Below are 21,468 nucleotides of genomic sequence, written 5' to 3'. Positions count from 1 at the left end.
GTGCCGGGAACCACACGGAACAGTAACTGACTGACTGACATATCAACACACAGCCCAAACCGCTGGGTCTAGAGACTTGGAATTCAGCGTGTAGGTTCTTTATGTGGTCTAGGGGTGTACTACGAGAGGATTTCCCGAAATTCCCGCGGGAACAGGAGTTACGGTTATTCCTCGTTTGGAGCCGCGAGCGTCCTCTTATTGTTCTATGAATTGACATATTTCAAACAAATGTAGTTTAAAACCATTGATAGACAATTTTTTTTTTTATTTTAGTTATGTTTGCATTTTTTTCGCCACAACAACGTTGTTTTGCTCCGTCACAGCTAATTTAATTAGCCAAAAAATCTTTCTCGTAAACTCACTTCTTAAAACCGCAGAAAAATTACTGCGTGACTACCTCAAACATAATTGCTTCCACCCCACATAACCAAACGGGTATGAAGTTCCCATAGATTTCTTATTCATAATTTCAATAGGCTACCGACCCGTCAGACCAGATCCAAATCCTGTTAAAACCCGCACCAGATCATTCTGACATATGTAGTGTTTGGCATTAGAAATACATTTTATCGATATAGAATTACCGGCCGTTACCGATTATTGCGGAGGCTGTCGATAAAAATAGATTGTCGCTTAAAATAGTAAAATGTGATAATGGTGTATAAATTTATAAAACATGAGGCGCTCAAACCGTTAAACGACCGATCCAAATGCGTAATACAGACACAGGTTGAAATCCTACTCTTCAGAATTATGTACATTAGTTTGAGTGCATGCTATGCTCTTATTGAGGGAAAACCTTTTCATTCAAAAACTGTGTTAAATACTATGATCTTATATGGGTTTGGTTCTAGCAAAGATCTGCAATCATCAGACGCGAGTCGCTTCGTGTAAAAAAAGCTGACCCAATCCAGGATTTAACGAGATTCGATAAATACATGCTCAGAAAATTCTATAAAATAGGTATTTGTTACAGAACCATTAGCAATTAGCACTTAAATAAATTAACAGGTTCAGAAAAAAGAAGTAAACTAATATAAATAACGCTTATGTTAAGACTTAATTAGGTGTTCAATGATATTTAAGTAAGCTGAATTAATTTCATGTCTACAACGCATGTGAGGCCCACAATTTAGAATAATAATGACCAAATCTTAGAAGATAATTGACTTAAATGAGGCCTTTATCTAAATTACTTCGAGAATTATTCACGAATAGTATCTGATTTATGAAATTTAAGATAGATAATGGGAACGTGTAAGAATGATCGAGGTCAATAAACCCCAATCGTTTAAGATAACATCTAAAAGATCTCTAATTTTCTCATAGTTAGTTAAATAAATAACTGAAATGATATTTTATACTTTAATTTTGATCTTATTATAGATACTGAGAGGTACATCAATTTACAAAATTAATTAGTGTGTTAAAAAATAAGCATTTTGCTTTTTATTATTCTACTTAATAAATTTTACAAAATAATTATAAAATATGTGCAAAAATGTCTGTATAATATTTGCCCGGGTTACTCAGAATTTTTTTTCATCAGTCACATTTTTAATATTAAATATTTTTAGACGGTTCATTAAAAGATGAATAAATTTAATAACATTTCATTGAAATCAGACACATTTCTTATGTATATATATTTTTTGAAAGATGAATTAATGACGTTATCACTTTTACTCAAAAAGTACCTAAGGACAGAATATATTGGATGGAAAAGGAAAATTACTGTTGGCAAAAAAACATGCAGTCGGAAACCAAACTGTTTATTGTAACATTTATTTGAAGATGTTCTTACGTTGTATTGATAAAAAACTAAATACTTATTTTAGTAACATTTCTTGAAACGTAGTTTCTATAGTTCACTATAGATTCATATCTTTGAGATAAAATCTAGCGCCATGGTCATTAAAAAGGTATTAAATTAAATTTTAGTGAATTATTTAAATCAAAATAACATGAACACGTGATAAAATTTACATAATATAAATTAAATTATTTAATGTACAATTCATTTAAAAAGTGTCAAAAATAAAGTAAAAAAAAGAGGAATAAAATAAATATTTTTGTTAACAAAGAATACATTCATATTTATAAAAAAATATATGTTCAAAATCTATGTACATAAATGAAGTATTAATTTTACCCAAGTAAATAATACTGAAAATTTCACTAAATTAAAAAATGTTTGGAAATATTACCGGTTTGTCAAAATTAATCGATAGATGTCCCATCCCTATTACACATATTGTTTGAATAAAATTGAATGGAAGTGTGCCTGGTATCCTTGGTTGTACTCGATATACACATCAAATTCGTTTGTTTGTGTGTCTGTAGGTACACAAGAACGTCTGCCTAGACCTCTTGGAAATGACGGCCTCTGTGGCGCAGCGGTAGTACGCTTGTCTGTGACACCAGAGGTCCCGGGTTTGAATCCCGGTCAGGGCATGATGAGAAAAGAACTTTTCCTGATTGGCCTGGGTCTTGGATGTTTATTTATGTAAGTATTAATTATAAAATACAATATTGTTAAGTTAGTATCTCGTAACACAAGTCTCGAACTTACTTCGAGGCTGACTCAATCTGTGTAATTTGTCCCGTATATATTTATTTAGTATATATTTATTTAAAAAAAACCTTTAAGTAAAAGATGTGTGCTGTGTGCTATTCATTAAGCCAAACAGCTGAACGGGACCTTTTTGATGACTGTAGGATCTGTCTACCCCGCAAGGGACATAGACGTGATTATATGTTATGTTATTTCTTTTAATCATAAGCTTCTGGCGTCTGCTAAATACTTAGATGTAGGCTCATCTATTTTCATTAATTTCTATCAAACGGCTTTAAATAAAAGATTCAAATCTTAGTTTTTGTACAGTTGGCTTCATAAACAATTGAAGTAGCCGCCTATTTCTGACGACCACAGTACAATTAATTGAAGTTTTAGTTCAATTCGTGAAGTACTAAACGATATTTTCTACTTGGGCGTAAAAATAGTTTTTTAATTGTTTTAGGCAGGGCGAATTACACGCCAACTATAGTAACTTGTGCCGAGTGGTTCCCGGCACCAATACAAAAATGAATAGGACCACTCCATCTCTTTCCCATGGATGTCGTAAAAGGCGGCTAAGGGATAGGCTTACAAACTTGAGATTCTTTTTTTAAGGCTAGTAATCTGTCACTATTTGAATCTCAATTCTATTATAAAGCCAAAAGCTGAACGTGGCCATTCAATCTTTTCAAGACTGTTGGCTCTGTCTACCCCGCAATGGATATAGACGTGACCATATGTATGTATGTATGTATGTATAGTAACTATTTTGCCGTTTGCAACCAGAAATGGATTAGATCCTTCGTTATTAGCATTTTTATAAATAAACCGGATTGAGAACTGAACTAGAAAAAAAGGTATGGATAGAATCACGTCTATATCCCTGGCGGGATAGACAGAGCGAACAGTTTTGAAAAAACTGAAAAGCCACGTCTAAGCTGTACGGCTTAATGATGCAACTGAGATTCAAATAGTGACAGGTTGCTAGCCCATTATGGCCTACAACTGTAGCCTACAAGAAGAAACCGAGGTTTACAAGACTTTCCCTTATTCTCCTATTACGACATCCATGGAAAAGCTATGGATTGTTCTATCTTATATTAAAATTATTATTTATTATTATTTAAATTTATAATCTGATTTTATAATACACAATGTTTTATAAGTTTTTTTACATACAGTAGTTTGATTCCTTTACTAAAGAGACAAATATATACATATTTGTCTTCTGCTATAACTAATATTATAAAGCTGAAGAGTTTGTTTGTTTGAATGCGCTAATCTCAGGAACTACTCTGGTTCGAATTGAAAAATAGTTTTTAAATAGACTAATAGAATAGAAGGCTTTAGGCTATATAACATCACGCTGCAACTATAAGGAGCAAAGAAATAATGGAATATGTAAAAAAAAACGGGGAAATTATTCATCCTTGAGGGCTTCAATGGTGCCCAAAATAACTATTTCACGCGGACGAAGTCGCGGGCACAGCTAGTCTATAACAAATATCTAGCTAAATGAAATCCAAGTGGCCGTTACGAATCAAATGACTCTATTCTCACGATAGCGTCAACAAAAAAAGTGCTACGATAATTTACGATTTAAATTACAAATTCATTTAACTATGGCATCAAATTCATTAATTGATATCAGGAATAGGATTTACTTTTGTAGTCAATGAATGATTGCCTATAAGTCTTTCCGAGAATGTTGGCTCTGTCTTACCCGTATGAAATAAAGACATAATGTGGTATGTCAACATCTAAAACGCCCTTATTCCTGTTACCGTAAAAATGTCATGTAGTAGTAATGAAGCTTATGTTCGACCTTTTGGGACAAAATTACGAATGTCTTAAAAAATCTCTCCTAATAGGAGTACCCGTAATCGTTGAATTCATGAAAAGATTTATTAGTGTGGAGGAAGCGGGATACATTTATAATTACGGTTATAACCCTTGCGGGCTGTACAGAGCCAACAGTCTTGAAAAGACCACGTTCAGCTGTTAAGCACTGAGATTGAAATAACGACAGGTTGCTAGCCTATCGCCTAAATAAACAATAACAAGTTCGTAAGCCTATCCTTTAGTCACCTTTTACGACATCCATGGGAACTAGATGGAATGGTCAATTCTTTATTTTTTATTTAAGCGGGGGATGCCCGTAAGAATCGTAGCCAGTGGAAATCCAGTCTCTGCCTACTCCGGTGGCAAACAGTTGGGATGATATTTTGACGGCCTCTGTGGCGCAGCGGTAGTACGCTTGTCTGTGACACCGGGGGTACCGGGTTCGAATCCCGGCCACGGCATGATGAGAAAATAACTTCTTCTGATTGGCCTGGGTCTTGAATGTTTATCTATATAAGTATTTATTATAAAAATATAGTATCGTTGAGTTAGTGTCTCGTTACACAAGTCTCGAACATCGAGGCTAACTCAATCTGTGAAATTTGTACCGTATACCTATATTTATATTTATTATTTGAAAAAACCTTAACAGACAGACTTTCGAAAGTATGACATTAAATTTTATTACGAAATTCCAGAGAATTTTTTTAACAAATAAATACCTATATTTATTTCACTTATAAAACGAAATAACACGCACCTAAAAACATTCAAATGAAATGGAAATTAAAATAAGATCTCGTTTTCCTTGTAAGACTATTTGATTATTTGCCCATGGAAAGATGAAAGGGCGAGTGGAGACAAAATTGTTGGATCTACAAATACATATATAAAATGAATACGAGTGTCTGTGATGTCTATATTTAGATGAGGTGGGCGATTGTATATAAATGTAATTTGACAGGTAATTTGTCACGGGGATTGTGAGGAAATTCTCACATTATTCAGTGATATTTTGATTTAATTGATACATTTTGTCATTCATCATTAAGGTTTTTAGGCACTCTCTGAAGTCGTTTCTCGTCTGTAAAATGTCAAACAGGCAGTATCATTGTTGGTTTTTAATTTCAAAATTGTTTTTTTATTCATTCATTTCATTGATATAATCACGACTTTATCCCTTGCGTGGTAGACAGAGCCAGCGGTCCTGAAATGACGGATAGGCCGTGGCCGCTGTTTGATGATGGAATTGAGATTCAAACAGTGACAGGTTATATAACTAATTGTTAAGTGATCACTAGCTGTTCTGTGAGCGTATAATGTGTATACTTTCCAGAAAAAACATAATTATTTGTTCCTTTTTAAGTCTGTGTTATGCTAATATCATCAAAGTAGGCATTTGATTTAATTTGTTACAAACAGAAATACAAATCTCTTCTCTTAACCTATGCATAGTATAGATTATATTGAGACACAAGAAACATCCAATAAAAAATTCTCAGTAAAATCGAATACCTTTTTCTCTTAAAACCATAAACACCAATCACCTACTCCCGTTAATACCCTTCAATTTTCAATCACCAAAAATCCAGAGATAATGTAAATGAAATCCTGAAAAATCGGAACGGAAATACATTTAATCCGCTATCAAATTCCCTAAAGCGGTCATTCGTTTTACACGTTATAAATTAACCGTTTACATGAAAACATTTTATATTCATTCGTCCGGGGTGATGTTCCGACAAAGCTACTGGATTTAATATTAAAATGAACCCTTACAAAACAACATGGATGTCCTACTCGTAAGTGGCGTGGTTTTCAGATACAAATTTAAAATGGTCGACAAGGTAATGATATGAACAATTTGGGAACATCATCCGGGCGGCACCTATAAAGTTTTCTTATTTGGGTCTTTTGAGGGAACTGATTTTTTGTTTCAAAGCAACCACTGAATGTATGTAGCGGGAGCGATGATTCGGCTCGACCGCCACCAAAGGGAACATCTTCTGCCAGGCTGGTGTGACGCCTGGGGAACCGCGCGACACACGATGTTGTGTCGGAGGTTGTTTATATGCTCCAATCTGTGAAATCTTTGCTTGCGCGATTTAGGTTTTCGCTCTTTTTGACTGACTCGTGTGATTTTATTTTTAGGCGTAGAGATGTCGCCACAGGTACATAATGAGAGCTCAACGAAACAAACTAATTGGGACATTTTTTCCATTCTTCTCAAACATCTTTATCCGTATTGAAACTTAAGACTCGCAAACTTTTAACTTCCAAAAATGGCAAATACCATCATCGGTTTCTGAAGCTACTAGAACACTTCAAAAGCTGATTTGATCGAGGTTGTTGGCCGTATATATATAACCTGTAAGGGATGAAGACGTGATGATGGACAACCAAAGACCAGAACGCGTTAGTTTGTCCTGTTGAAACGAGAGCTCAACAAAAGATACACTAATAGAATAGAATAGGTTTATTTTCAAAATTGGATACAAGGTATCACGTAATGACAATGAAATCTAATTTTAACTACTACCGCTTCCAAAGCGCATGTGTAGGAGAAGCGACGGAAGAAACTACACTGCAGCATTATAATCGGACGTCAATTTACAAATATAGATCTCTTGAATCTAAAACGTGGACGAATGCACATTGTCTACATTAAAAAACATGAATGTAGAACTACTGGGACATTTTGTCCATTCTTCTCAAACTTCTATTCCACATTCAAACTTTAGCAAAGTTATAACTTCCAAAAATGGCAATGCTAAGAACAAATTTATTGCCATCACCGGGCTCTGAAGAGGACCATTACTAGAAGGACTCTTGGAAAGAGCTACTTCAAGTAATTCAGTGGAGTGTTTTACCGTTTTAAGAAGATGTGCTTTGAATTGTTTGATGTTATGTTAAGGCGTATAAAAATTGTTCAACTTTAAACATGACTGTTTTTTTTTTTGTGATTTATTTTTTTTTACCAATTACTCATTTATGAATTTAAAAAAAAGAAGGCTTTTGTTAGTTTTGCATACACAAAACAATTAAGTTAATACTCTTAGCTGTAAAAATAGATGAAATATTTCAGTTGAAAACCCGGAGTGTGGAGGAAGCGGGAGAGGTCTGTAAGATATTATTAAGAATATTAGAAGTGGAAATCCATAGTCTCTGCCTACCCCGATGGGGAGACAGGCGTGATGGTGTGTATGTATGAAAATCTGGTATAAACATAACCAAACAATTACGTTTCTTTTTCGAAGTTTTATTTTCGAATATTAAATGCGTAATTTCTTGAAGTTGTATTTAACTAACACATTTTTTTTTTTAAATTCAAATTCAAAATTTTTATTCATCATTATAGGATACTTCGCTTCTATCTATCGCTATCGCTTAATAATTGTCAAATCTTTTGGTTTCACACACATTGGTTGGCGTCAAATAAATTACTTAAAACTAAGTTTACTGCCGTTTCCAAGGCGTCAGTGCAGAAGAAGCGGTAACAAATTGCACTGCAGCATTTTCTTCAACAACGTCAACTTCTCAAATATCCAAACTTAGAATAGAAGTTAAAATAATAATAAAATATATCCCAGAAAAACTCAGTTAATTCACAAACAATCATAAACGCAGTACTTTTATTACGCGAAACTTGAGTCACAGCCTCACAGCACTTCGGCATCTCATCACGCCCTTCATGAAACCGGTTCCCATTTATGCCAGGATCACAGATCTGAGTAAACACTTAATTCCGTTTTTATTCCGGTGCGCAGGATTGTTAGACAACCAGTGTTGCCAACCCTTTTCTGTAACTGTAGATCTACAGATTTATTTATTTACTCTTTATTGAAAAAAAAATAAAATGTAGTACAATGTGCGGACTTGATGCTAATAGCATTATCTAACAGTCTACCATTGGGTTAAGCAGACAAAAATTTTGTAGGTATTTTTTCGAAGTTTCAGTTTTGTCATCCACATTGATAGTATTTCTAGTATATTAGTAAGTAATTGGTAGTATTTCTTGGTTGTACAATTTGCCTCAAAACTCATAAGATTCGTTTGATACAATTTTTAAAGGGAACTTTAGCAGGTTTTCGACAGCTGATTTGTAGTATTACTATATATTTTTATTTGTTTGAGCAAAACGATTATTAACTTTAAGAATGTAATGTTACATAGGTATAGTTAGCACAATTACAGCAATTTTATATAATTTGACTAAGGTATAGGTTTATAACCTTGATATTCCTCTTGTTAGCGATGGGCTAGCGACCTGCCAATGTTTTAATCTCAATTCCACCTAAAACCGAACAGCTGAACGTCGCATTCTTGCCGTTTCTAAAAGGCTGCCAGCTTGCAAAATGGCGATTGCCGAAACATTTGCGCATCAAAAATCAGGGTATTATTCAAAATTCATTCAAATACTCAAGGGGCAAAACCAGCTTTATCAAAAGGTTTTTTAGTGCTTAGTGTATTTGCGATCGTGAAAGCTGATTTAAATACAATTAAATACATCAGTATTACCGAACGCACAAGTTTAGGTACTTCTATGTAAATCATTAATTTAATTTTAAAGTCGGAGTGGGAAGGCCTATATGAACGTATCTTGATTAAATTAAGAACGTCCTGAACAAAGGGTCAGGTTAAGAGTATCCGAAACTGCCGAGCTTGCATGAAGAGAGTTATGAATGTGGATGAAGCGAAGGAAGTATGCAGAGATCGTGGCAAGTGGAAAGATGTAGTCTCTGCCTTCCCCTCCGGGAAAAAGGCGTGATTTTATGTATGTTAATTTTAACTAAAAAACACTTATTCTTTCCTTTTCAATGAATGTTAGTTAAACCGCCTAAAAATTTATTAAACAAAAACACATGATCTGAATACGTATAAAAAGAAACTTTTTAAAATTAAGGTAGGTACGAGTATTGCTTTTGTCACTATACATATCTCACACCCTCGTTATGCTTTCTTTGGAAACTTTGATGGAAAAGCGTTGTTAAGACGGATGATGCTACACTTAACGTGGCATTAACCTTCGAGAATGTTCAGTTTACCCTGCATACGAAATTTTCAAGACTGTCCTTAGCGTGAATTCTTAGGTTCTTAACATTATGGATCGTTGGATGACACTTTGTACATACATACATACATATAATCACGCCTAAATCCCTTGCGGGGTAGACAGAGCCAACAGTTTTATAAAGACTGATAGGCCACGTTCAGCTGTTTGGCTTAATGATAGAATTGAGATTCATATGAATCTATATAATCTATATATCGCTATATAGTGACAGGTTGCTAGCCTGCCGCCTAAAAGAATCCCAAGTGTATAAGCCTATCCCTTAGTCGCCTTTTACGACATCTATGAAAAACAGATGGAGTGGTCCTATTCTTTTTTCTAATGGTGCCGGGAACCACACGGCACTTTGTTTGTAGGTATTAAAAAAATTGTAACACAAATGTTAGTTCTTCCTTATTCATTTGTCATCGATAGTATTCTGATTTTCTTCCGGGCTTTAGACCTGGTTGCATCCTCACCACTTTGGAGAGGAGCCTGGGGTTTGCCTTTAACCATAAGTCCTGGATTGGGTGAGTCAGGTTTTTACACGAAGCGACAACTGACCTCCGCAACTTTTGCAGGGGAACTAACGCGTATTGGATCGATCATGGTAACACATCAACCTGCCTCAATGAGCAGGTTTCCTCATGATATTTTCCCTCACCGTTAGAGCATCGGTTAGTATCCAAACTAATGTACATGACTTCGAAAATAGTCATTGGTACAAGACCGAGGTGATCCGTACTTTTTACTTTGAGAAAGAATATCTGAAATAATCAAATTATTTAAGTTATTAACATCCGTTTTGGATCATAACATATTTGGACCTGAAGCTTTTAAAGCACCCTTTAGAAATAACAACAAACAGGCCATTTCTTAAGACGCATCTTGTAGCTTCAAGGGGCTCCGGTGAGAGCTTTTGAGTTAGGGAAGGTCAGGGACAATGGTTTGCGAATGTTTAGTCCTTTGAAGGAAGAACCAGTTTCGATGGGGTTTCAACAAAAGTGTATGTCAATCTAACAAAAAAATATTGGCTAGCGGTCGTCCGAGTTATGGAGATCGGGGAAGTATATTAAAATGAATAAAATTATTCTTATTACCACACTTCAAGTTCAATAAAAGACGAAGTAAAGGAGATAAAGGATCAAGAACACAAAATATAAAAGTTTTCAAGGCACATTTATTTAGTGCACGTTTTCATGGTGGTGGTGTTGCAGAGTTCTCTCCCGTGAATTTCAAAGCCGATCAAGGGACTATCTCAGGCTACTCTCCCAAGGGGTGAAAAAGCAACCGAAACTAACGCCAGAATGATGATGCTGATTATTGATAACTTGAAAGTAGCCGCTGTTTAAAAAAAAAAATTATTGTGTAAGCATAAATTGGAGTTCAAGAGTAAGTTAAAGATATCCTTGATAAACTGCCAAGCCCAAATGAATAAAAAAATGTTCAAAACTCAAATTTCATAATAAAACAAACGGATTTGGTAATTTGCATAAAGAATCACGAATTGGCATTGTTTGAAGTTAAACATATAAACAAAAGTCATGCCTTCATCTCTTACAGAATAGCCTGGATTCGTAAAAGTAAAAGGCTGGATGACATAATGATGGAAGTGAGATTCTGAAGAAGAACAGGTTTCCCATCGTCTAGATAAAGAATCTCAAGTTGCGGAAAAGAATCAGCTGGCTTACACTACCATATCATCGGCATAGCAAACCATGGAGGTCTTTGTCAGTCTTTTCATCAAGCTATTGAACACACAAAAACAATTAAAAGAAATTATACTTAATAAAAATTTATGGTTTTACTTTCACAAGGCAAATCAGAGGAAAATTTTGTACTAGTAAGTGACCAAAACCAATAGAATTGAAATGGCTTCAATGTAAGCATAGGTCCATGAAGATGCACCTATGATCACCACCATACATCAATTTAATTATAATTGTCATTCCATGTAATATTATATTTTTTAATATATTTAAATTTCATGTATAAATCAATTTTATCAATACTGTATTCAAATGTATTCTCTTGTCCTCATTTCTATTCTAAGTTTGGATATTTGTAAAGTTGATGTTATTGAAGGAAACGCTGCAGTGCAGTTTGTTCCGCTTCTTCTGGACTGGCGCTTTGGCGGCAGTAAACTTAGTTTTAAGTTATTTATTTGACGTCAACCAATGTTGTGAAACAAAAAGATATGGCAATTATTTGGTGATGTTGATATGTCCATAATAACTAAAAACTTTGAATTTGAATATGGAATGGAATTCGTAAATACATGTTTGCAAATATCAATTAAACAAAGTTCGCACGCTGCCCATACTAGAGTTTCATCATCCGATCGATCTGTTTTTTTCGCAATTTTTTGCGACCAACGAACGAGACGCTTTGGGATCAGATTTGTTTTTTGCAAGTTGAAGACCTGCCTCGAACCTCGCGTGTTTATGATCTTTCAAATCAAGATTAACAGGTGGTACGGCCAATTTGTAATATTTACAATGTCCGCCGTTACTACAGACGGTTGGGCTATTTTAAAACTTGAATTTCGAACGCCCGTTTTGGTCCTTCGAAATTTTCCGCGATTATACGCCAGAGAATACGACAAATAAAAAAAAAAATTGTCTATCGAACGGCGAATTGGTGAGACAACAAAAAAAAAACAAAAAATGCAAAAAAAAAAAGAAATAGAATCTCGTTTGTGGTAGATCATTGGAGGGCAATGCGTTGGGCAGCCAATGTGACAATGTGAGACGAAAAAACCGATCTGTTACTGTATTACCACTTTTGGTCAATAAGGCGAACGGCGCCGCTAGCCGAGGGGCCCCTGACCTTGCTCGCGCGCAGCCCCCCACCACTCCTCTCCGACCCAGCTAACAATACTTTGATTTCCACAAATTTATTTAATCTTTACAAGATTCGACTTCGCATTTCGACCATGAACCGAAGGAACAACAAGAAAGGTTTTCTTTGAATTAGCACTGTCATATAAATAATCTTTGTACTTACCTCCATTGATATTGGAGCCTGTAATTAGCTATTGTATGTTTTTCTGCATTCATTGATTATGAGTCTGGTTTTTTATGTATGATATAATTTTAAGTGAAATGTTAAGTAGTCGGAAGGTAGGTAAACTTTGTTTAAAAATTATTTCTACTTGCATTTTTTAACAAGCGAATGCTCGAAAGAAAAATAGCTGATGCTTTTGCCATCGTTTCCTACGGTGTTTCCTTACTTTATGTGGACAGATGAGACAAAACATTTTTATTGCCAAATACAAACGACTTTTATGCCAAGTTATATAATGTCTGCGCATTCCATGACCCACTTTCTCTTATAGTTCTTTCTCATTAGGCACCTATTACTATTTCAGGTTATATATTTATAACTGACTAATTGTTTATTGAGCTACTAGAGGCCGCCCGCGACTTCGTCCGCATGGAAACCCTATTAATCCCGCGGGAACTCTGGGATAAAAAGTAGCCTATATGTTATTCTGGGTCTTCAGCTACCTACATACCAAATTTCATGGTAATCGGTTCAGTAGTTTTTGCGTGAAAGAGTAACAAACATCCATACAAACTTTCGCCTTTATAATAGTAAGTAGGATTTACTCGGAGGGGTAGGCAGAGAATTGAGGCGAATGTTCATCTAGACCTTCCCCTTGTAACGTTCTCATTAGCTTAGTAAATTACAATGTGAATTAATAATCAGATAACAATTATTCAGATTTTGTACTATGGTCAAATTACAATCAATCCAATCCTTCTTCCTAATATCATAAGTGCGAAAGTTTTTATAATAAGCACTGTAATATGGGAACAATCAAAGATGAGGGAGAAATAAACATTAATAAAGAGGAACTTGAAATAAAAAATTATATAATAAAATTAGACAGCTGAACGTGGCCAATCAGTCTTTTGCAAGACTGTTGGCTCTCTACCAATCAAGGGATATAGACGTGAATTTATGTATGTATGAACTTACAATAAGGTCCCGGTGAGAACGATTGAAATGAACATATGATAAAGAAAAATGAAAAGGTTACAATTCAACACATAAGTTGAGATGTTGGCTAGATGCCCATTGAGGCCTATAACTGACTTTGGTCATAAATCTTCGTGTCCAGCAATTCCCGGACGCCCATCCAGGATGTTTGTTGACGATGCTTTTCTAATGGTTTCGGTAATTTCTTCAGCAAACTATAATAATTCATCGATTATAAATATAAGAAATACAAGTATACTTTCTGACCTTACTCAGCAGTCTTTGTCAGCAAACTATTAACTAACAGAGGGTCTTTCAGAACTTTCGAGTAGAATATATTTGAAACAACAGTGCCGTGTGGTTCCCGGCAGCAAAACAAAAAAGAAAAGGACCACTCCATCTCTTTACTTTGGATGTCATAAAAGGCAAATAAGGGCGCTTATGAACCTTTCACTATTTGAATCTCAATTCTATCATTAAGCCAAACAGCTGAACGTGGCCATTCAGTCTTTTCAAGACTGTTAGCATTGTCTACCCGCAAGGGATATAGATGTGACTATATGTATGTACGTTGAAACAATACGAGTATGTACCGTTAACTTATTTCAGCAATATGCGAATGTTAACACTACATATGCATAAAGCACGCAAAGATTTGTTTTCTTAAACAAATCTTTTTTTTTGCCTCTTGGCAAAATAAAATACATTTTTAGTTATTAATATTGTTGTGTGTAAAAATTACATATATATATACATTTACATACATCGCTCTTGTTTTGCGGAATTATATAGTTGTCTATAATTATGCTCTGAAAATATTATGCTTATCACAACAGTAACAGATCCGGGCAATATTGTATAAATTCTCTCTTATATGGTGCTAACGTCATTATGAACTATTTGTTTGCGGAATATAAGTGAAATTCGTTAAAGTTTCGGCGATATAACAGACACCCGCAGACTGACAAAATACTACATAATTTAACAACAAACGCTGGTTTTCAAAACACCAAAAAAAATTCGCCAGTCCTGATTTGTTGTGCATGGTCACGCCGCAAGCTTTGCGGGCGAAAATTATTCGTATTTCAGTTTCAAAATTTTCAATAAAACATTGGAATAGGCTACTCTTATCAGACAGTCAAATCGCAATTGATTTCATCTCATGCCTAAAACATTGGAAATGCTTTGTTTCGTTTTTATACACTATTTATGATTGCCTGAGATCATGGGATCTCTTCGAAAAAATTGTTCAAATTGTGCCATGTCTGATTTGAGATCGCTTTTTACAGAAGTATGCAATAAATACAGTTTTTGGCCAAATGCAAGATGTGTTTATTAATGCGAGATGTGTTGATAAGGAATTTTGTCACAGACATGAAATTGCTAAAGTTACTTACACTTCTTCAGTAGGTCTTTTTATTTGAGCGGTTTCTACGCCTGTATATTTATTGTTATCCGTAAACCTCTTTGTACAGCGTTTGTTTATTTCCTTTTCTTGATCTATGTTAGCCATTTCTACTCTTCATTTTCTAGCATTATATTCCCTTGAATTATATATTTGATATCTAAGTAAGGTAAGACTTAGGTACCCCTGTTAACCAGGATAGGCCAAACGATAATCGCTTCGTGTAATTACTTGACTTGCCCACTTCTAACATGGTCATTTGGTCAAATATGGACCCCAGACTCTTGCCTATGATGGATACAATAATGCCAGGAGAATTTTGATTAATATAGTCCCATAGTCTTCACACCGGTCGTATGCTGTCGTGTAGATCTACGCTTTGCTTTAACTATTGTGTCTAGTATTCGAAAGATTCATACCTGAAACCTAATCTAAATAAAAATTAAATAACGCATATATGAATATATGAATATGATTGAACAGTCAGTGTTTACGTCTGGTATACCGGTGTGTCGACGCGTATACCTGCCATTAAGATTCGAGAGTCAAGGTAAGGCATTAACAGTGAGCTAAGATATGGGAAAGGCGTTAGATTGAGTCTGGCACAGATATACTATTATTTAATCAACTTTGCGACTGGCTTAATGATTAAATAATATTAAACAAATTATATCTATCTACGATTTATATTTCTGACAATTAAGAGATTATTCTATTAATTTCAATATAAATAAGAACGATGGACTCCTACAAGGTTATGTGCTTAACCCTTCAATTTCTCAAACATCTCGTCACTATAACGGTGCACAGAGCTTCGGTAAGCCTTTTTACACGACTATAGTTATGTTTATCGCATATTTTCGTAAATATCATTTAATTTGCAATCTGGATTCTAATAATAAAGTAGGGTAATCGTTTGATCACCTGAAAAGTTAAAATCGCATATGTTATAATTATAATCATACACATCTGTAGTCCATCATGATTAGATTCTTTTATATGTTTCAACTTATTCTAGACGAAAAAATGTACACCCAATAAGTTGTATATGTCCAAATCACTAGTTTTGTTACTTTGTTGTACAAAACATTATATTCAATTTCCACGCATTGTGGCGCAAAATGTTGCGCAGTACCTTGTGCAGTTTGATCCCCAGTCATGACGGATACGGTCTATTCCTGATTGACCTAGGTCTTGGATATTCATATTAATGTTTTGTTTAGAATCAATAACAAAAGGACATCACACTGGGGCTTACTCAATCTCTTATTTGATTATTTTTGTTTGCATTTTAGATCAATTCACTTTTTAAAAAAAGAAACCTATTTTGCAAAGATTTTTTTATCTGTAAAAATACCCAGTAACCTAATATTTTTTATACAACGAAGACTGCCGTGTTTCTCCTTAATACCTTAACTTTTGATTTACTTATCTCGCAATATAAGGTTTCTTTTCATCTTTCTGACTAGACCAGACAAATTACCGGCGCTTGGTGCCTCGTATGTTTATTCTGACCTTGCTTACCTAATTTTATGTTTATTTGAGCAGCTGATTCTTATTGATTGCCACTTATGATTTAGGTTTTCGTTTCGTTTTATTGGATTGGATATGGAATTACGTTAACCTGATTCATTTACGGTAAAACAATAGTTATAGGCGTGTAAATGGTAACGTTTGAAGAGGAAGAGATACACGAACATACTTTGATGAAATTAGATAGATAGTTAAAAATTAAGGACGTTCTGGTGAATATTTTATGCTATCACTTTTTATTATTACTCTTTCACGAGTTACCTCATCTGACAAGCTCGCATGAAAAGGTGCACACCTCATAAATATAATGCAAAGTTAAGCTAATTTGTATAACTAAATGAACCTACTCTACAGATTACGAAGAATTGATAAATTCTGGATTATGTAGGTTCGTGTTTATTGTGTTAAGTCCGTAGGGTAATCAACCTAATTGATGGACTTTTTGATCGATGATATAGGCCTAACTAACTATGTTATTTAATTTTATCGACACGAGGGACAATGGTGAATTATTTTTGAAATGCTACAAAATTCACCTTTCTGTTGTATTTACATCTTTCTTACCTTCCTCACCACACTTCGCCGTACCCTTTAAATCAATCTTAAGCGGATTTGGAGCTTACTCTGTCTCGTCGAAATCCCTCGGGTTAAAAAACGTTTTACTTCTGTTCACTGTATTTGCATATAATATTTGTCATGCAAAACGCAATGTAATTGTCAAATTTTCTGTGATTTTCTCTTTGTTCCAGTTTATAACCTTTATTGCATTCTTAGAGTCTATATTAAGATCTCTTGTAAAGATTAAGCAATACTTCAATATAAAGATCTGTCATAATTTTAAGCAAGACCTCATTCTGCGGTTTTGTTTTTTAATTAAGGTTTCCATTAAACGACATCTGACAATAAATCAGCATCCAAATCAACATCCTTTCGTACCAAGTAAGTACATAATCTGTAGGCTGTATGAGAAGACAGATGCATATTAAAAGTTGAAAAGTTGCTTACAACTTTTCAACTTTTAATATGCATCTTTTAAGATGTCCATGTACCATCTCTTAAGATGGTCACTATTTGATCAGCAGTTTCAGAATGTCTAAAGGCAGAACAACAATAGATTATAATCAATGCTGTTATGATTCTTATTGGAGTAATTTGATGAAAACTATCAGTAGCCAGCGCCTATTGACCATGTTTGATCAATGGAAGTATTCATCAATATTTATTAAATTCTTGAAGGCAGCCTATTACTTTATTCATTCTAGCATTGTTCCCAACGCATGGCATGATAATAATTTTGATTATAACAATCATTACGAACGTGAGGTACTGAACTGATTCACAATGAAATCATCTTGTTGTTATAGTTGTAGCTATTAGGAGTAAACAAAGGTAGATACAATTAGAAACTAAAACATAATTTAGGCAAGATATAAAATAGTCAGGAATAGTAATACTTATTGTGAAGGATGAAGGTTATAATTCGTTTAACGTAGGTAAATGTCTATATTAGGTGTGTATAATGAATGCTGACCCCAATTTCCAGAATAAAGATATATTCTTTTCATGGAATCTTTTTTATTTAGATATATCAGACTTCACAATTACCAACATAGCGTGGTAGTTCCATAAATCTAACAATTTATCCCCAAATGTAAAGGAATTTATGGAAATAATCAGTTACGAGTTAGGACTTCAATCAGCTTGTCTGGAAGATTGAAATAATTTACAAAGCTTCTGAAATTCTCAAGATTCTGAACACAGCTTCTTTTCAGATGGAAGATTACATCCGATATCTTCAGTTAATCTAACTTCGAGAGCTTGAGGTGACTTTGATGTTAAAACTCCATAATGGCAACAACGATATCCGTCTCTTAAGTACGTAATTTAGAATCTCTTGATAAGCGATTATAATTGTCTTCTTGTAATTTGTTTCTTGAAATAAATAAACACGAGAGTGTAAAACATTTATTCAATTCAAACTAACTACTGATTTACATGTGTCAACGAAAATAATTTTTCAATTCTTGCAAGTTTATTGTTATAAATTTATTGGAACATAAACGATTAAACTTCGTAAATCAGTCCTAAATACCTTCATTGACCAAATCACTATCAAGAAGAGTAACATAAAGGTTATAAGATATTTCTTTCTTTACATTTATTAAATAGATACATACTTTCTTACGTCAATTAACCATTCACAAAATAGTCCATAATATACCTACCTAGTTCGTTGCAATGCTCAAGTTACATGTAGATATTTTATCTTTTGACATTGCACAGCACTTCAACAAATGCATAAAAGTACGCCAGGGGGTAGGCAGGGGTAGGCAGAAACAACATCTTTCCACTTACCACGATCTCTGAATACTACAGTTTCATCCGCATTCATAACTCGCTTTATGCAAGTACGGCGGTTTCGAGTACTCTTGACCTAACCTTTTGCCAGGACGTCCTTAATTTGATCAAGGAACGTTGGTCTAGGTCTTCCCACTGCGACCTTTCCGCAGTCTCCTTGTATAGTCAATCTGCTTTCATTCATCCTCTCGGCATGACCAAACCATCTCAACATATTCTTTTTTATTCCTGTAACTACATCTTCTTTTACAAGTTTACGTCAACAAAGTTCAAATTTTAATTGCCATTAAGTATCTTCATGAAGTGTTTTAGAATTTATCCAATCTATTTATTAGCAAAAATCTTAAAATCTACCGAAGTAAAAGTTGCAATTTTAAGTGAATAACAACATGACCTCACCAATATGTTTTAAATAAGAAACTTAGACTAAATCAACCTGCTCGAGAACATTATACTGCGTAGAAATAATTTTGGAAGCCTGTTCCGACAATACAAATGGAAATAACATCAACATATTATCGAATATGTCTGTCATATCAATATTTACATAAAGATAATATGGTCTCTTGTCTAGACTAGGCATTATAGAATAGATTACTATAATAGTGATGACTAATACTTGTTTAGGATTTATTCGAGAGATTAAGACGAATATCTTGTCATTAGTGACGAAGAGATTGAAGTAATAACGTTGGAATATCGAAAGCATGTGACTGATTTTTCATCAATTAATTCTACTTATAATTTTAAAGATATTTGGAGAAATATTTTCTCCTGTTTGAGAGTACATAAAGACAACATGAAAGTTGATGAAGACGAAGGATTTCTGTTAGAAATAAGATTTAGATTTAATCTGGATTTTTAATCATAGATATTAATAATCGCAGATCCATGTTAAATATCAGCTATTTTTTATTATTAAAATTCTAAGCTGCGGAACTCTGACTCTAAGGAATCCAGCAAATTCATCTAATTAGGAGCTCGTATTTCGTTTATATTAACGCTCGCTGGTCGCGATAAAATAACAATAGGCGATTTTTTCCTGTTTATAACTCTAAGTCCTTGAATCTGATACAACTTGGTGACTCATTTCTCTGAAATCCTTCAGGAAGTACTACAATATTTACCAGTAGCGATAAGCCGAAGTTCTAAACAGGACAATTAACACACAGATGTTGTACAACTGTTATAAAATACTTTTCATTCCACTACAAACAGCCTTCTAGGTTTAATGAGTTGATTCTCGTACAAAACTAAAGAAGTAAATACGGTGTTCCGAGCTCACCGCCGCTTGAACATCAAATTCCAAGACAAACAACAAGGAAACTTCAACCATCCAATTGGTTTTATGTCAACAGTAAAGTTGAGATGTTTTCCCCGCGTTCCCAACGGGAAGCGAGTAATTTATTCATCAAAAAGCTATAAACAAGAAGAAAACATCGCGCAAACACGATACAACAGCGGCGAGTAACGTAGAGACGTACGGGGGTAGCCGAAACTTGTTTAGGTCTGAGGCGGCGTTCCGAGTGCACGCGGATCGATCCAGCGCAGCCTGCAGCATCACTCCTGATCTATATTCTAGACTTACTTGACGGACAGTCATAGCTACGTATAATATTCGTAGGTTAGACCGGTGTTTGACCCGTGCACGACGCAAACAAGGGAGGCGCATGCGCCGGCCGCCGTAAACATATCTCCGGCGAACACGTGGGAACACTGTGACAACAATAGCACTAAATAAACGCACCCTCGGCCGCTGCCGCAATCACTCCCAACACCAACAGTCGTAGTAATATGAACGCCATAAAAACACAAGCATTTGCACCGCACTCGGAAATCGCGATGGCGGGCTGCGATAAAAGCGACCGCGCAGCCCGCTGCCCACGGCGCACTGACGCGGGGACGAGATGGCCGGAGTGGGGAGGATACGTCGCCCCCTCCACGCGCCTCGGTTCCCGCGCGCCATCCTTGTTCATTCAACGCATTTTCTGTCATAAGCAAATCGATAATCGCATTATACTTCCGCTCAGCACGCGCGATGCATCCAAAGTATGTCACCGGGATGTTGTAGATAGCTGCATGTGCAGCGAGGGTCGAATGCCTCAGATATGGAGACTCCCGCGGGCGACTGCGGCCGGCGGAGGGTAGGTCAGGATTCCCGGAAGTACTCCCGCGAGGCATGCCGTGTTTGATACAGGCAGTCGACCGTGAAGGTGTTTCAAGTTTAATCCTTTTAAATTGCAGTAATTTTGAATATTAAATTGTTTATTTCGTAAGTTAGGTATTTCGGATTTAAATATTTTTAATTCAGAGCTCTAGATTGATAAATACATATCGCTATGATTTTTATCCGGCTCGAAGGACCCTTTTTTCACATTGATCAGTTTCGATACAATTGTTGGACATACCGGGAAGCTTTCTCACTCTAGCCAAACTTTCTGAGCAAGTTAACGAGCTTATGTTTTTTTTTATATTTTAATAAACAGAAGAGTTTGTAGGTTTATAGGATCTAATGCCTTTATCACCAGCTAAGACTTGGTTAACATTTTTCATGAAAAAAATATTTTAGTTTTATGTATGTTTATTATAATTATTTTGTGTCGGAATAAATACATTTATTTAGTTTGACCTTACATATAGTTCTCTGTCAGATCCAATGGTTGACTGGTAGATAATGCTTCTAGCATTAAGTCCACCAATTGTGCTATACATTTGTATTTTGTATAATGAAGTTTAAAT

At 34.9% G+C, this 21,468-nt stretch overlaps 1 protein-coding gene across 1 annotated transcript in view; it reads right to left on the bottom strand.

Annotated features, from left to right (window-relative positions):
* The window catches only part of LOC106134820 (protogenin), a 98,480-nt gene extending 77,880 nt beyond the window's left edge, over positions 1-20,600 (bottom strand). The window contains exon 1 of the mRNA XM_013334961.2: positions 20,477-20,600. Coding sequence (XP_013190415.2) covers positions 20,477-20,534 — 58 coding nt within the window. The 5' untranslated portion in view covers positions 20,535-20,600. The remainder of the gene's footprint in view (positions 1-20,476) is intronic.
* Between the last annotated feature and the right edge of the window lie 868 nt (positions 20,601-21,468).

This window comes from Amyelois transitella, chromosome 10, assembly GCF_032362555.1.
Source record: "Amyelois transitella isolate CPQ chromosome 10, ilAmyTran1.1, whole genome shotgun sequence".
Taxonomy (NCBI): domain Eukaryota; kingdom Metazoa; phylum Arthropoda; class Insecta; order Lepidoptera; family Pyralidae; genus Amyelois; species Amyelois transitella.
This window is presented reverse-complemented; position numbering and strand designations above follow the sequence as displayed.